This window comes from Phaseolus vulgaris, chromosome 2, assembly GCF_000499845.2.
Source record: "Phaseolus vulgaris cultivar G19833 chromosome 2, P. vulgaris v2.0, whole genome shotgun sequence".
Taxonomy (NCBI): domain Eukaryota; kingdom Viridiplantae; phylum Streptophyta; class Magnoliopsida; order Fabales; family Fabaceae; genus Phaseolus; species Phaseolus vulgaris.
The window spans coordinates 44,041,778-44,060,128 of NC_023758.2; the positions used below are offsets into that span (position 1 = coordinate 44,041,778).

The 18,351-nt window shown below is 39.5% G+C and overlaps 1 protein-coding gene across 1 annotated transcript; it reads left to right on the plus strand.

The window, feature by feature from the left end:
• Window positions 1-680: 680 nt before the first annotated feature.
• LOC137812465 (protein TONSOKU) lies at window positions 681-18,140 on the plus strand. The gene is made up of 20 exons (XM_068614446.1): window positions 681-1,067; window positions 1,140-1,937; window positions 2,553-2,729; window positions 3,458-3,549; window positions 4,050-4,148; window positions 4,352-4,812; window positions 4,898-4,929; window positions 5,021-5,248; window positions 5,342-5,495; window positions 9,476-9,592; window positions 9,996-10,096; window positions 10,234-10,357; window positions 10,576-10,688; window positions 11,082-11,193; window positions 16,119-16,223; window positions 16,302-16,368; window positions 16,477-16,597; window positions 16,710-16,877; window positions 17,118-17,235; window positions 17,314-18,140. Exons 1-20 carry the CDS (start codon window positions 804-806, stop codon window positions 17,817-17,819), a joined length of 3,957 nt encoding a protein of 1,318 aa, XP_068470547.1. The 5' UTR covers window positions 681-803; the 3' UTR covers window positions 17,820-18,140.
• The last annotated feature ends 211 nt before the right edge of the window (window positions 18,141-18,351 follow it).

Genomic DNA, 18,351 nt, shown 5'->3' on the forward strand with positions numbered 1-18,351 from the left:
TTATTCAAAATCTATAGTTTTGCTGACATATATTTAAGGTATATTTGGACAAGTTTTTTTTATAAGCCTTTTTATAAATATTTTTAGGAGAAAACAATAAAAAATTATGTTTTATAAACTAAAACTAATTTACATAAAACTAGAAAAAGGAAACTTTAATAAAACTATGTCAACAAAATTATTTTAGTTTTTTTCTTATTTAAAAGCTTTTGGGAAGAAACTTATCCAAACATAATCAAGATTGAGATTAATTTAATAATTTAAATTTGTTTTTCCTAAAATTCTAAAATAAACTGGTAGTAAAGACTATCTAATTATTGTGTCTGAGTAACATAAATGGTGCTTTACGTTGTTAACTTTTTATTTGAATTTTTTTTTTTTACCAAAGTTAATTCAAGTGATTGCAAGATAAAATTTAGAGAATACCTAATTGTTTCACACATGCAAAAGTAAGAACACAATTTTAAAATGAAAAATATATTTAATAAGTGCTTAAGATATAATTAAGATAAATAGTATTAAAATTCAAGTTGTTGTTTGTTTAGCTTTATAATACTATGTTAACTTGTTGAGGTCAATATAGGAGCATTTTTAGGAAAATTAATTGACATAAAAAAAGTTGTTTGAAGAAATGGAAAAAAAGAGAAAGAAAAACAAGAAGAAAGTGTTTTTGGCGGGAGACAGCAAATTCATTCGAATCTTTAATAGATTGCGCGCGGGCCTCAACGTTTGCCTTTCCCTGCAAAGAAAAGAAAAGAGTTTCTGAGAAAACCCACAACGATACCTTTCTCCGTTGTTTCGAGATGGACGCGGAGCTGAGGTCAGCGAAAGCGGCGTACCGGAACGCGAATGCTGAGGGAAACCACCGGGAGGAGGCGCGGTGGGCCAACGTCATCGCCGACATAATGAAAAAGCGTGGAGATTACGTCATTGCCCTGAACTGGCTCCGAATCGATTACGAAATTTCGCTCAAACATTTACCGGAGAAGCACTTGCTCCCGACCTGCCAATCCCTCGGCGAAATGTACCTCCGCCTCGAAGAGTTCCCCGACGCCCTAATTTTCCAGGTCAATACTTCTCCCTCTCAAAACCCTAACCTATGTTTTCCTTTCTAACACCGGGAGTCTTACCGCTCACAGAAAAAGCACTTAGAGCTCGCGAGAGACGCAAACGACATCGTCGAGGAGCAGCGAGCGACCACGCAACTCGGACGCACTTACCACGAACTGTTCTCGCGATCGGATCACGACCACAACTCTATTCGCAACGCGAAGAAGTACTTCAAGTGCGCGATGGATCTCGCGGTGAAGCTCAAGGAGAATCCTCCGAACAACAAGTCTTCTTTTCTCAAGGAGTACATAGACGCGCACAACAACATAGGCTTGCTTGAAATAGATCTTGAAAACTTGCACGAGGCGCGGAAGATTTTAACTACTGGATTGGAGATTTGTGATGAAGAGGAGGTCGCTGAATTCGATGATGGCCGCAGTAGGCTCCATCACAACCTTGGGACTGTGTATATGGAACTTAGGCTTTGGGATGAGGCTAGGAAAAACATCAAGAGGGATATTGTGATTTGTAACAGAATTGGACACTGTCAAGGGGAGGCCAAGGGGTATATTAATCTTGGTGAAATGCATTACAGGACTCAGAGGTACGAAGATGCAAGTGCTTATTACGAGAAGGCCCTTGGTTTGGCGAAGTCCTTGGAGGATGAAGATGCTTTGGTTAAGCAAATTCAGCAGAATATTGAAACTGTGAGAGAAGCTGGTAAGGTAATGGCTGATATAACGAAAGAAGAGCAAAGCCTTAAAAAGCTTAAAAGAGATATAGCCGCGGCTAGAGGGACATCAAATGAGCGGAAATTCTTGCTGCAGCAGAATGCAGTTCTTGAACGCCTTGTTGAGAAAGCAAGGATGATCTCTGCGTGGGAGAAGGTATGAGTTCTATCTTCGTGTTTTTTTTTTATCATGATTATGTCTGTCTTGGAATTACTATTTTGTCTTGAATTTTTAATGATTTGGCGAGGCAGTTCATAATTTATCCGATACTTATGTTCACTACACCAAGTGGGTTTCATTTGTTTAGTATGTTCAATTTTTCTTTATCAAGTTAATGAAAGAGACGCTTGACCTGCATCGCTATGTTCCATCATATCAATTTCTTCATTTCACCTTTTCTTACTTCGTATGGTACACGTGAAGAAGTCTTGGTTTGGTCTTCTATCGTTGCTTTAAGGAATAGATATACACACGCACATGTTCTGTTTGCTATGAATTAAGTATATATTCATTGTTGTTTTAAGCAAGGTTTGTTTTGTTGTGCAATTTATTTAATTGCAAAGCCTTTTGTGATTTAATGACCTATTAGTATCATGTGTCCAAGCAGAGACTTTTTGATAATCTTGTTAAGTAATATATTATGTTTTCCTCCACATTTGATAATTTAATGAACCATTAGTATCATGTGTCCAAGCAGAGACTTTTTGAAGTTATGGTATGTTTAGTTATTGCTTAAGTGTGACCTTTCTTACTAAACAATGTTTTGTTTAGCATTGTGAATATGCAAAGGAGAAGAAGAAAATAGCAAGTGAACTCTGTGATAGGCAGAAGCTAGCTGATTCATATCTGGATATTGCAGAATCATACCAGAAACTCAGAAGATTTAACAAAGCTATCAAATGGTACAAAAAGAGCTGGCAAATGTACAAAAATATTGGTAACTTAGAGGTAACTATGACATAAATTTAACAATTTATTTTTTCCTCTCCAATCTTACTTTATTTAATACAATACAAATCAAAATTAATATCCATGTCGATTTCACATCATTGGTAATATGAATGTGTGTTTGATTCAACTTATTTTGGAGAGATTTTCACTTGTTTCTAGAATTAAGCTGTGAAGAAAACATGCCCTGTGTATGTTGCAAAATAAGGGTTTAAAAGACTCCAAGCCAAGGCACTAATCATATATTCAATTCAATCTTCAAAATTTATATGGTTTGGCCTATAGTTTATATACGAAATTAAGAGGAAGTAACTTTGAATACATCCATATGCACACCAAAGATGAAAATTATAAGATTTAGTTGCTTGCCGATTCATTGACCCTTCAAAAGAGGACAATGTACATTTCAGGAGAAATTAAGTAATACAACAGTCTAACTACAACACAACTCGTGACACCAAAATTAAGTCTTTGTGGTAAGATTTACTTTATAATGCTATATAATAAAATCGTAGTCATTGAGGGCACTATACTCATTGTACATGAGAATTTCTTCCATTGAGGGTGACATAATACTTCAAATCCTGATGGGACATTTAAATTTCTGTGTGCATGCCAATGTCCTAATTTACTTAGTATTCAAAGATATATGTAGGTGAAATAGGTTGTTTGATTGTTTGTGCATGTTTATTGTCATTTAGTTGATACTTTGCTAATAACGATTATAGGGGCAAGCGCTGGTGAAAATTAACATCGGTAATGTTTTGGATTCTACTAACAATTGGAGAGAAGCATTAGATGCATTTCAAGAGAGCTACAGGTAATAATATTGTCAAAACCGTGCCACTTATTGTGTATTTTAGGAAGTCTTTTATTTTATCCTTGCTATAATTTTTATTTTTTATTATAGATGTATCTTGCTACTAATACTTGGATTATGTATTTAAAAACAATCCCATAATTACAGGGATTTGTTCTCCATATTTTCTAAAATAACCAACAGGATCATGTATTTATAGGTCCAATGGGTTCATTATTCAAATACAGCAGAAATATATTATTCTTTCTAAATTTGAGAAATGTCTATATATTTAACTTTACTGGATGATTTTATTTTCTGAAATTAGAGAACTGATGAAATGGAACAAGAAATAGTTTGCAACTGTAATGGAATCTGAGTAGCTGAATGAAACTTGACCACCTACTACGTAATACTTATATGACTTATCCTTGATTGGACTTAAAAAAAATTACATCCATGTTGGCATCCTTTTGATGGTCTTATTTGAACTGCATTGATTTGATTGCATCTTGTTGTAGTATTGCTGTTGAAGCAGACCTGCCTGATGTGCAACTCTCTGCTTTGGAAAATATGCATTATAGCAACATGATAAGATTTGACGATGAGGATGAGACCAGGTAACTGGATCATGGTAGCCTGTATCATTAATATACATTTCTTGCAGTTTTGTTGAACTAACTACTCCCTACCCATTTAGTATTCAAACCCCCGAAAGTAAAAATCTCGTACTATGCAAAGTGAATCCATTTTATTGTTTCCATTATCATGGTTCCTTTTGATGGACATGTAATTTAGTGCTGATCAATTGTAATTTTTATAGGAGGTTGAAGCTTCTAATTGATAAACTGAAGGAATCCAAAGAAAAGGAGGCAGCAGCAAAAAATATGTCAGAGGATTGTTGCTCTGAAACTGATACTGAAGCAGATGATTATTTGTCAAACAGTGGGTCTGATAATTTTTGCTTTCCAAAGACAATTTCTCAATCAAAAGCTCCAACTACTGGAGATGAATTGGAAGATGACGCACCACTTATGTCCCTCTATCAATCCATAAAAAGCTCATCCAAAAACAAAACAGGCCACAAAGAAAGTCTTCTCAACTCTACCAAGCAAGCAGAGCAGTCACCCAGTAGTCTGAAAAATCAAACCAGTGATCATCAGACAATTGTTAGTCGAAAACGAGTCCGTGTAATTCTTTCTGATGATGATGATGATGAGGTGGAATGTTCAAGCAGAAAGGATCATGATTGCCTGGTAGATGATTTGCCCACTTATAATGCCAGTATGTTTTCTTTGTTGCTTACTCTGATCTGATGCAAATATTTTATACCAAGAATATATTCTGATTGATACTGTCCTGATTGCAGTTAAGAGAAAAGCCAGTCCTTGTAAAATTCAGGTAAAGATATCTCCACTTAGTTGCATGTATGCGAGCTTTGCTCAAGTATGACCATGTGAACGCCTAGCCTTTTCTATTTTTGGGATGGCAGGTTATCTCTGAGTATGGATCTAAGGGTGCAATTAATGTTGAAGAAAGTAGTAGTTCTTTCAAATGTTCAAGTCCACATACAGCCACAAAATCTGGCAGGCATTCTAGGTCTTTGAGTAATGATGTAGTTGCTGAAGCTAATTTCCCTACTGGTTCTAAATGTGACACTGATTTCTCTGGCAAACAAAATGATATTTCCCAGCCCAGGTTGCATCTTTCCCAAAATGACGTGAGTGTTACTGTTATGACTGGAGTGTAAATATACCTGGGGTTCATGCCCATCTAATAACTATTTTTCTAACTTGGTGCCTCTATTTTCTAGTCCCAGAAATGTATTACATGTCGGATTGGGAATGATCTAATACACGTTGAAGCAACCTTGTGTACCACTGGTGATCAGTTGAACATTGACTCTTTGAAGGCTGTAGTTGCATGCTTATATTATCTACAATTTCTGCCGGAAAAGAGATCAGAGGGTAGGCAGTTCTTACTTTTTAGTGTTTCTGTCAGTTAGTAATATTAGCAAAGATCTCCAGTTACTTGAAACTAAGGGTGGACAAAAAATCCAAATTACAAAATCCAATCCATAATTATCCAAATCCATATTAGTTTTAATCTATTTAAATGGATTTATCTCAAATCCAAATCCATACTTTTGGATTTTAAATCCAATCCATTTAATTGGATATGGATTAGATATAGATTAGATACATTTTTGGATTATCCAAATTGCATTTTGGGTTAGATTTTAACTTGTCTCGATCCAGGTTGAGCCAAGATAATCTGGGCCCAGGTCAAACAGGCCAGATCGATGTCAAGCCGAGAGGGCTCGGACTGATCTCGAGTCATCCGAGCTAGGATCGATGTCAAGTCGTCCAGGCCCAGGCTACGTCGAGTTGTTCGGGCCAAGATTGATGTCGAGTTGTCCAGGCCCAGGCGACGTTGAGTTGTCCGGGCCCAGGTTGATGTCGAGTCGTCCGCGCCTGGGTCGATGTCGAGTTGAGTGGGCCCAGGCCGATGTTGAATCGAGTTGGCCCAAGTCGATGTTGACCTGAACGGGCCTGAGTAGATGTAGAGCCGAGCAACCCGGCCTATGTCAAGCTGAGCGGGCCCGGGTCAATGTCGAATCGTCCCAGCCCGGGCAGATGTCGAGCCGAGCGGGTCTGGGTCGAAGTGAAGTCATCCGGGTCGGGCCAATTTCGAGCCGAGCGTGCCAGGGCCAATGTTGAGTCGATCAGGCCTGAGCTGAGTGGATCCGGGCCAATGTCGAATCGAGCGGGCCCGGGCCGATGTTGAGTCAACAAATCTTGGGCCCATGTTAATTTGAGCGGGCCCAGGCCCATGTCGAGTTGAGCAATCCTAGGTCGATGCTGAGCTGAACAGGCCCAGGTTGATGTAGAGTTTTCCTGACCCGGGCCGCTGTTGAGTTGCTTGGGCTCGGGCTGATGTCGAGCTTAACGTGCTCGGGCCAAAGTCAAATTGGACAGGCTCGAGCGAATGTAAAGTCGAGCGGGCTTGGGTTGATGTCGAGCCTAGTAGGCTCGATACAATGTTGAGTTAAACAGGCCCGGGCTTATGTCAAGTTGAACAGGCCTAGGCTGATGTCAAATCGAACGAGCACGGGCCAATGTCGAGTTGAGTGGGCCTGGGTCGATGTCGAGCTTAATGGACTCGAGCCGAACGGGCCCATGCTGATGTTGAACTGAACGAATTCGGGTCAATGTTGAGTTGTACGGGCCTGAGTCGATGTCGAGTTGAATGGGCGCAAGTCGATGTTGAGTTAAGTGGCCTTGGGCGAATGTCGAGCGGGTTAGGCTGATATCGAGCTGAACGTGCCTGGGCCAATTTTGAGCCGATGTCAAGTCGAGTGGGTCTGAGCCAATGTTGAACCGAGCAGGCTTGGGTCGATGTCAAACCGAGTGCGCCCTGGTCGATTTCGAGTTGACGAATCCTGGGCCCATGTCGAGCCGAGGAATCCTTGGTATATGTTGAGTCGAGCAGGCCCAGATCGATGTCGATATGGCCTGGGCCGATGTTGAGTTGCCCGGGCCTGGGCTGATGTCGACCTGAACGAGCTCGGGCAGATTTCGAGCTGAACGATCTCGAGCCAAAGTCAAGCTGGACGGGCCCGAGCGGATGTTGAGTCGATTAGGCTTGGGTCAATGTCAAGCGGAACGAGGCCGGGCTGATGTCGAGTCTAGCAGGCTCGAGTCGATGTCGAGTTGAGTGGGCTCGGGCCGATGTCGAGTTGAGCGAGCCTGGGCCGATGTCAAGCTGAACGGGCTCGGGTTGATGTCGAGTTGAGTGGGCTAGGGCCGATGTCAAGCTTAACGGGCTCGAGCCGAATGGGCCCAGGTTGATGTTGAACTGAAGGAGGCCGGGTCATTGTCGAGTTGAACGGGCCCGAGTCAATGTCGAGTCGAGCAGGTCTAGTTCGATGTTGAGTCGGAGAAGCCTCGGCTGATGCCGAGTCGAGTGGCCCCGGGCTGATGTTGAGTTGCTCGGGCCCGGGTTGATGTCGAGCTGAACGGGTCTGGGCTGATGTCGAGCTGGATAGGCTCGAGCAAATGTTGAGTATTGCGGGCTTAGGTCGATGTTAAGCAGAACGAGGCCAGACCGATGTCGAGTCTAGCAGGCTTGAGTCGATATTGAGTTGAGTGGGCCCGGGCCGATGTCAAGCTGAACGAGCTCGGGTCGATGTTGAGTTGAGCGGGCCTGGGCCAATGTTGAACATAACGAGGCCGAGTCAATGTCGAGTTGAAGGGGCCCTAGCCGATGTCGAGTTGAACGGGCGCAAGCTGAAGTCGAGTCGAGCGAGCCCAGTCCGTTGTTGAGTCGAACAAGCCTGGGCTGATGCCGAGTCGAGCGGGCCGGGCCGATATCGAGCTGAACGGGCCTGGGCCGATGTTGAACCAAGTCAGCTCGGGCCCAGGCCCTTGTCGAGCCGATGTCGAGTTGTCCTGGCACGGTCCGATGTTGAGTTGCCCGGGCCCGAGCTGATGTCAAGTTGAGCGAGCTCAGGTCAATGTCAAGCTGAACGGGCTCGGGCCAAAGTCGAGCTGGACGGGCCCGAGCGGATGTTGAGTTGAGCGGGCTTGGGTCAATGTCAAGCGGAACGAGGCTGAATCAATGTCGAGTTGATCAGGCGCAAGCCGATGTTGAGTTGAGCGGGCCTAGTCTGATGTCGAGTCTAACAAGCCTGGGCTGATGCTGAGTCGAGTGGCCCCGGGCGTATGTCGAGCCGAGCGAGCCGGGCGATATTGAGCTGAACGGGCTTGGGCTGATTTCGAGCCGATGTTTAGTTGAGCGGGCCCATGCCGATGTCGAGTGGTCTGGGCCTATGCCGATTTCGAGTGGTTTGGACCTAGGCCGATATCGAGTGGTCTGGGTTCGGGTCGATGTCAAGTCGAGTTGGTCCGCGTCTAGGTTGAGTCGGCTTAGGCCCAGTTTGAGCCAAGTTAGTGTGTATATATTAAAATGGATTTAATGTAATTGACAAAGTAGATTTAATTTAATTAACAAAGTGAATTTAATCTAGATTTAATCCACTTTAAATGGATTTTAAAGAAATCTATATAAATTTGATCTAGTTAAAATGGATATGGATTTTAGATCCAATCCATTTATTTGGATTGGATCTAGATTGGATTTTGAAAAATCCAATCCATGACCACCCCTACTTGAAACTTAATTGGTTAAGAATTGTATAAAATTTAAGAAGAGGAAGTGAGTTTGGGGTATTCTAGCTTTGTATATAAATAACAGAAAACTTAATCAAAGCCTAGATTTACTGTTAGTTTCTTATTTACCATTAAGTATTCTTTAAACATGGTTTAACCTCTGTTTTCAACATGGATTGGTTAACTCTTTTCCGAGGTGAAGATAGATGCATGTTCAATAAATTTTCCTAAGTGATCGGTCTATTTTTCTTTGATTGGCATATGTTGAGTTTTTCCTCTTTCCTAGCTAGATGGAAGTTTTACTGTGAATGCTTATTCCAGGATTTTGGATTCATTAATTTTGGTGCAGAAATTGGTTGGCCTGTGAGGAAGAGTAGCTAAGTGTCACCAAGTGACACAGCTTAAGTTTGTCTGTTCTTTTGTCTGTTCCTTACATTATGTTAAGCTTCATATGGAGCATAATTTGTGCCCTAACAATAAGGTTTATAGAGGCACCAACAAGATCTAACATATAGATGTTCAAAAAATGTGCCTATATGTAAATTGGTTGTGCCTAACATGTCAATGACAAATTCTTGTCCTGCTTAGGAGTTTTATGGATCTTGATAGAATTTTATCACTAGCAGCAGGCACAAGAAGTATTCATATTAATACTTGGTGTCCAACATGTGAAACCATACCAAACTTTCAAGCAACTGATTCCATTCTTTAATATTAGTCTATTACCATTAAGTTGCAGTTTTATCAACTGGATGCACTTACAAATTTATGAATAGGTTTGTTGCCCATTATTGAGCATATAAAATGTGCTGGAAGAGATATGGAATCCCTGGAAACTGTTGAACATCTTAAGGAAGTTCTGGGAAATGACATGGTTGAAGCTTCCGTTGATGGTATGTGATACTACTGGTGCTCTTTTTTTATTCAGTATTATCACCATTCGATTTTTTATGCCATGTCCTCGAGTTTTGTTTTTTCTTTTTATCTCATCTGGGTCTTGTCAAGAACTTCATTATTCAAGATATTTTACTACTTGCACGTCAGTTGACATAAATATTTGAATCTCTAGAGTAGTTGCTTGGTTGTTATGTATTGATTAAAATTTAATTTAATTTGACTCATCACTTGATATACATTGATGATTGCAAGTTGTAATTTATGGAAACAATAAATGTGAAGTTGACAGCGGAAAGGCAGTTATAGGCCTATGCTTTATTGAAACTGTATTTAACATCAAATTTTAGCTTTCCACTATCCATCTCCAAGTGAGACGCATGATTTTTTTATCCTTTATAGGATGGATTCACAAGCGCCTGATAAAAATGTACGTAGACTGCTGCAAAGAGTTATCTGAGGTACCAAACATCAAGGTACTGATGAAGCTTTACAATTTAGAGGTAAGATGGATGTTATCTATATCAATTCTTTCATAGCCACTGCACAGTGACACGTATGCCTTCTCATTTTCATATTTTTGATTGAATCTGTTTCTTTTTTTTTTGTACAATTGCTTTTGGCCTATTGTCGTTAACAGGTTTCAGATGACGAGATTGTTGTGTCTGATTGCGACCTGCAAGATTTGTCAATTACACCATTGATAAATGCACTGCATTCCCAAAAGTCATTTGCAATGCTGGACCTCTCTCACAACTTGTTAGGTACATTTTTTTCTGGCTTGTAATCTTTTTGCTATAGGTTCTAATATTTGTCTTGTGAGCAAATTTGTCAAGTCTCAAATTTCATTGACAATATCTGGTAACAAGTCCTTTTGTTGGCGACTAATGAATGATTTGAAACTAAAACCATGAAAGAATTAAAATAGATAAAAATATAACGAGTGAAACTGTTATATATTTATAGTTGATTATATTTTTAGGAAACGGAACAATAGAGAAACTTCAAAAGGTGTTCACAGCATCGGGACAATCTTATGGTGGCTTAACTCTGGATTTGCATTGTAATCGATTTGGCCCAACAACGTTGTTTCAGGTATGATACTAGCAATCTTTTAATCTTTGCTTGTTCCTTGTTCTAAAATTGGTTCTTGTTAAATCTGTTTTTTAGGTGTATGAGGTCTAAAATGATGGTTTATGTAACAGGAAAATATGTCCCAAATTTGAACTCAAATATAATGGATGCATACTCTTGATGCTAGTTGTGATAATTTCTGAAAAATAAAATGAATGATTAGCTCTTAATCACCAAAAATATCATACTATCGTGTCCCAACGAAAGGCCATTTTTTCAATGATTTTCAAATCATAACCTATTTTGTATTTGCCTATCGTGTCCCAACAATGGTTTCCAGATAGTATACTTTCTCTTTTTTTGCACGAGTAATCTCAAATTTGCTAATGTATTAACTTTGCTTGTTTCTGTTAGATTTGCGAGTGTTCACTTCTATTTGCGAGACTAGAAGTTCTTAACATATCTGGAAACCGTCTTACTGATGCATGTGGATCTTATCTTTCGACAATTTTAAAAAACTGTACAGGTAAGCTGCTTGACTTGAACCTCTGGCAATTTGGATATTGTTTTTCCATCTCTAGAAGAATACTCATTGTCATGTCCTTCTCTTCTATCCTTTCTAGTGTACATGGTCTCGCTTTGAGCTATGGAAATGTTTATATCAAATTTATGTCAAAATGTGTTTATGGTCTCTCAATGTGCTTTGTATGTGGATTTCTGCTGTAGATATGCCTCTACTTCTATTTGCTTATGTTAGATATTATTAGATATAATTAGATATTATTTGATATTATGAGATATTGTTAATATCTCATATTTATGTAATGGGCTTAGCCCATATGTTTCTTTTTCCTATATAAACATAACCCTATGTGTTCAATATACACAAGGGATTTACCCTATTCTTTCTTTTCCTTTAATATGGTATCTAGAGCATAAGGTTAGAGTTTAGGGTTTAGGGTTCAATTTTTATTGGTGAATCCACTATTCACTGGAATTTTCCAGCCACCACCCCCACTGTCTCGCCGGAACTTCGCCGGACCTTCGCCGGAATCGCTGTCGGAGCCTTCATCTTTGTTGCTCCCGCCAATTAACCGGTGACTGGATTTGTCCTTATCTTTTATGGCTTCTTCCGCTTCCGCTGCCACTATGGCTTCTTCTTCAGTCATTATGTCGGATTCATCTATTTAAACTAATTACGTCAATGTTCATCTTTCCATTGACAAATTGGATGGAACCAATTATGACACTTGGGCATCAGATATTAAATTATGGCTTAAGAGTCAAGGTTATGTTGATCATCTTACTCATCCTACTCTTGCTGAAAATGAGGTTGTTCGTTGGTCGAAAATTGATGCTCAATTATGCATTGTTATCAAATCGACCATTCACTCATCTTTAAAACAAATTTTTCGTACCTATGAAACATGTTCAGAAGTTTGGGAACAAGCAAAATTATTATACACCAATGATACTCAACGTCTTTATGGTGTGTGTCAAAATCTTCTCACAATTGTTGCTCCCAAACGTCTTGATGGTACAATGGCAGAATATCTAGGTAAACTTCATGCTCTTCTTCATGATTTTAATGAGTTATTACCTCCTGCCTCTACTCCTTCTCAAGAACTAGAACAAAGATCCAAGTTCTTCATGTTATTGGGTTTACATGGTCTTCCTGATGATTATTCTCACGTTCGTGATCAAATTTTGGGATCTCCTATTGTGCCCAATTTTACTTCCACTTGTTCTACCCTTTTGCGCGTGCCAGGTAAACACACCGCTGATATAACGTCTCATGTTGATGACTCTTCTGCTTTAGTATCTCAGCATAATGATCGTACTCGCCCTCACAAGTCGGGCAAAGGGCGTCACAAGTGTGACCATTGTGGCAAACTTGGCCACAAAATTGACAGATGTTATGCCTTACATGGTCGTCCTCCTAGATCTGTTGCGGTTGCTCAAATTGCCCCTGTGCAACCTTCTACCATGGACCATACTTCAATTGATACCCCAAGCTAGCCTGCTATTTTCAATGAATTTCTTAAATGGTATGAGGATCGTCAGAACCCTAGTTCCACGGCTTCTGTTGCACATTCAGGTACATCTTTTGTTGGCCTCACTCACTCCACTTCCCATGGCCCTTGGGTTCTAGATTCAGTTGCCACTGATCACATTACTGGTAATAAATCTTTTTTCTCTTCCCTATCTACTACGGGTTATTTACCTTCAGTTACCATGGCCAATGGATATAGGGTACCATCACATGGTGTTGGTACTATTAATCTTTTTTCATCTTTATCTATTGATAATGTTCTTTATGTCCCTGGGTCTCCATTTAACTTATTATCCATTAGTCGTCTCACTCGTTCCCTTGACTGTGTTATTTCTTTTACCAAAGATTCTGTTACTTTACAGGACCGGAGTTCGGGACGGATGATTGGCACCGGATGTGAGTCTCATGGACTTTATCAACTACAGATCTCTGCACATGTTGGCGCAATTATGGATTCTCCATCTCTCATTCATGCTCGGTTGGGTCATCCTAGTCTTGCCAAGATGCAACAACTTGTTCCAAGTTTGTCTAATGTGTCTACTTTATCGTGTGAGTCGTGTCAGTTAGGGAAACACATTCGTAGTTCTTTTCCTTGTAGTGTCTCACAACGTGCTTCATCTCCTTTTGCCTTAGTTCACTCTGACATTTGGGGACCAAGTCGTATTAAGTCTAATTTAGGATTTCAGTATTTTGTTACTTTTATTGATGATTATTCAAGATGTACTTGGGTATTTTTAATGAAAAACCGTTCTGAGTTGTTTTCTATATTTCAAATATTTTACAATGAAATTAAAAATCAATTTGGAATTTCCATCCGAATTTTGCGCAGTGATAATGGACGTGAGTATCTTTCTCATTCTTTTAAAAATTTTATGGCTTCTCATGGTATTCTTCATCAAACTTCATGTGCTTATACACCTCAACAAAATGGGGTAGCTGAGCGCAAGAATAGACATCTTGTTGAAACAACTCGTACTATTTTAATCCATGGTGATGTTCCTCAGCGTTTTTGGGGTGATGCTGTTCTTAGTGCATGTTATCTCATTAATTGCATGCCATCTTCAGTTTTAGATAACAAAATTCCTCATTCTATTTTATTTCCACATGACCCTCTCCACTCTTTACCTCCCAAAGTTTTTGGGTCCACATGTTTTGTTCATAATTTTAGTCCTGGTCTTGATAAATTATCTCCTCAGTCACACAAATGTGTCTTTTTAGGGTTCACTAGATCACAAAAAGGATATAAATGTTTCTCACCGTCTTTAAACTGTTATTTTATTTCAGCAGATGTCACCTTCAGTGAATCTTCCCTTTACTTTAAGTCTTGTCCTTCTCCTTCAATTTCTTCATCTAATCAAGTTAATATTCCTCTTGTTGTGCCTAGTGCACCTAACAATTCACCACCGCCGCCAACTCTTCAGGTGTATAGTCGTCGTCAACCGTCTCATCGTCCATCAGCAGACTCTATTCTGGTGCCAACACCTCATCCCCCTCCGGCTCCTATAGTTGAACCTCCAACTGTTGAACCTGATCTTCCTATTGCTATCCGTAAAGGTATACGTTCTACTCGTAATCCCTCTCCACATTATACTGCTTTGAGTTACCATAGACTATCTCAACCCTTTTATACCTGCCTTTCGTCTATTTCTTCTGTATCCATTCCAAAATTTGTAGGTGATGCCTTAGCCCATCCTGGTTGGCGTCAGGCCATGCTTGATGAAATGAATGCGCTTCAGAATAATGGAACTTGGGAACTTGTTCCTTTACCATCTAGGAAATCTGTTGTTGGTTGCAGGTGGATTTTTGCTATCAAAGTTGGTCCTGATGGTACTATTGATCGTCTCAAAGCTCGTCTTGTGGCTAAGGGTTATACCCAAATTTTTGGTTTAGACTATGGTGATACTTTTTCTCCAGTAGCAAAGATGGCCTCTGTTCGCTTATTCATAGCTATGGCTGCTCTTCAACAATGGCCTCTTTATCAACTGGATGTTAAAAATGCTTTTCTTAATGGGGATTTGCAGGAAGAAATTTATATGGAGCAACCTCCCGGTTTTGTTGCTCAGGGGGAGTCTTCTGGATTGGTATGTCGTCTTCGCAAATCCTTATATGGCCTCAAGCAGTCTCCTAGGGCTTGGTTTGGAAAATTTAGCAATGTTGTTCAACAATTTGGTATGACTCGCAGTGAAGGCGATCATTCAGTTTTTTATTGTCACTCGAGTGCTGGGTGTATCTATCTTGTAGTATATGTTGATGACATTGTTCTTACAGGCAGTGATCACCATGGCATCTCACAAGTAAAACAACACCTTTGTCAACACTTTCAGACCAAAGATCTTGGCAAACTCAGATATTTCTTGGGGATTGAGGTAGCACAATCCAATACTGGTATTGTTATCTCTCAAAGAAAATACGCATTAGATATTTTGGAGGAAATTGGGTTGATGAATTCGAAATCTGTTGATACTCCCATGGATCCCAACGTCAAGCTTCTACCCAATCAGGGGGAGCCTCTTTCAGATCCTGAGAAGTACAGGAGATTAGTTGGAAGATTGAACTATCTCACTGTTACTCGTCCTGATATTTCCTTTGCAGTCAGTGTGGTGAGTCAATTTCTTAATTCTCCATGTGAAGATCATTGGAATGCAGTCATTCGTATAGTGAAGTACATTAAAGGCTCTCCTGGAAAAGGTTTGTTATATGGTCATAATAACCATACTAAAGTCGTTTGTTATTCAGATGCTGATTGGGCAGGATCTCCATTTGATAGAAGGTCAACTTCTGGTTATTGTGTCTCCATTGGTGATAACTTGATCTCTTGGAAGAGCAAGAAACAAAGTGTTGTGGCAAGATCTAGTGCAGAAGCAGAATATAGAGCTATGGCCTCGGCTACTTGTGAGCTTATTTGGCTTAAACAGTTACTTAAAGAATTGCAATTTGGAGAGGTTACTCAAATGACACTGATATGTGATAATCAGGCTGCTCTTCATATTAGCTCAAATCCAGTTTTTCATGAAAGGACAAAACATATTGAGATTGATTGTCATTTCATTCGAGAAAAGATTATATCAAGAGATATCAAGACTGAGTTTGTTAATTCAAATAATCAATTAGCAGATATTTTTACTAAACCCTTACGAGGACCTAGGATTGATTACATTTGTAACAAGCTGGGTACATATGATCTATATGCACCAGCTTGAGGGGGAGTGTTAGATATTATTAGATATTATTTGATATTATGAGATATTATAGATATTGTTAGATATCTCATATTTATGTAATGGGCTTAGCCCATATGTTTCTTTTTCCTATATAAACATAACCCTATGTGTTCAATATACACAAGGGATTTACCCTATTCTTTCTTTTCCTTTAATAGCTTACATTCTGTTTTGCAGCGCTTTGTAGCTTGAATATAGAGAACTGTTCTGTCACATCCAGAACTATTCAAAAGATTGCAGATGCATTGGACTCCAGATCTGTCCTTGCCCATCTATGTATAGGTATGATGAATCTATCATTATCTTCAAATCCCTGGTCCATGTAGTCTTCCAGCATAACGGGTAATCTAACTTTGATAGGATACAACAGCCCTGTATCTGGAAATGCTACAGTTAATCTTCTGTCCAAGCTTTCTACTCTGAAAAGGTAAAATCAAGGGTACCAATGTCACCATCCATCTCTGTGTAGCAGCATCCTTAAATAAATTTTACTTTCTTGAGCATACATAAATTTAAACAAGTTTGCCCGTTATAGGTTTTCAGAGTTGAATATGAGTGGTCTAAAACTAAGCAAACCAGTTGTCGATGCCCTTTGCAAGCTTGCAGGGAGCTTAACTTTATCAGGACTACTACTTGGGGGCACGGGTATTGGAACTGTGAGTAAAACCTATTTCCTACTACTGCACTTTCACGTTGTTATATCATTATTGTTTAATCCAGCTTGCCTTGCCCACATGACCTCCTGATGCTAGAGGCAATACTCTGCAGGAAGGGGCGAATAAATTAGTAGAATCTTTGCTCAAAGGGAATGAAGAGCTTGTGAAACTTGACCTATCATATTGTGGTCTAACATGTAACTTTGTTTTAAACACCAGTGTTAATTTCTTTTGTTCCATCCTAGAGCTAAACCTGGAAGGAAACCCTATCATGGCTGAGGTTCGTTGCTGTAACTGGATTTTTATTGCTAATATCATTGTAGTGCATGTTTCCTTGGCTGGTTGTATTTGCGTATTGCTATAACACTAAACAGAATCTGGCTTTTCATATCATTTCATTACCTACACTGGTTTGCAGTTTATTGATTTAGATGTATAGCTGTGACCGTTTCAGTGATAATTTTGTGACTTTAATCAGTCTTGTTATTAATGCTTTGTTTAAATTCTCTAATAACTACAGGGCAGCGATACTTTATTTTCTCTTCTCGTAAACCCACAGTGCTGTCTCAAAGTTTTGGTTCTTAGAAAGTGTCAACTTGGGCTTACTGGAATCCTTCACATAATTGAGGCTCTGGCAGGTAGTCATTAAATTTTATCTGGTTGATTCGTTTTTTTCAGCTACTACTATTTTATGAATATATTGTTTCTTTTATCAGAGAACAGCTGCATTGAAGAACTTAATATTGCTGATAATTCTGTTCCAAAGGAATGTTCAACTCTACAATATGATTTATCAGTAAAAAGCTGCTCACAAAACCAGGAGCAGAAACTAGATGCTATGCAAGTTGATGATAATCAAGAGGTCCTTTGCTCTTTAAACACACCCAACTATAAGCTGGAAGTTGCTGATAGTGAAGATATTGCACTGGAAGCTGCTGCTTCTGGAATTGACGACAGCTGTGCCAGTTCATGTCAAAGAAATTCATCTCCCGAGTGCCATTTAACGCAACAGTTTTCGATTGCTATTGGTAAGGCAAAGAACTTGCAATTACTAGACCTTAGCAAGAATGGTTTTTCTGCACAAGCTGTGGAAACATTCTATGGCTCGTGGGCGACTTTACGACCCCTTTCAAGTCAGAAGCACATTACTGAGCAGATTGTTCATTTCTCAACGAGGGAAAATAAATGCTGCAGAGTGAAACCTTGCTGCAAGAAAGCTTGATATGTAGCACCCATGTTAATATCCAGTTCAAAGAATAAGAGGCAATTCATCAAGTCAATGTTTGAGAGTTTTTATGAATAAAAAGGCGTTTGGCGATTGCTGCTTAATTCCATAAATGTTATATGAACAGGTAAATTTATGCACGCCCCTTGTAGTATAGGTCCTCTGGCGTCATTCATCTGCAGACCACGTTCTTAGAATTTATCTGAATCTCATGTATATATCACTATGTGGAATCTGACGAGCTTCCCGTTTTGTTTTTGGCAAGTAGTTTAGGACTGGTTGCCCATTTTATCTCTCATAACTAAAATATTGTTATAACTGTATCTCTCAATACCACATGTCACCCAATCACTTATCTCTCTCTGCATACACTCACTATTCCAGAAATCCAGCACTGCTAAACTGACTCCTTCGGTGGTGACCGCTTACACAAAAGGCTTAAAAAACACAAACCTTACTCGCCAGGTTTGTTACACCAACTGTTCTGTTTCAAAAACAGAACCAACTCCAAACAAAAAACCCTATAAAA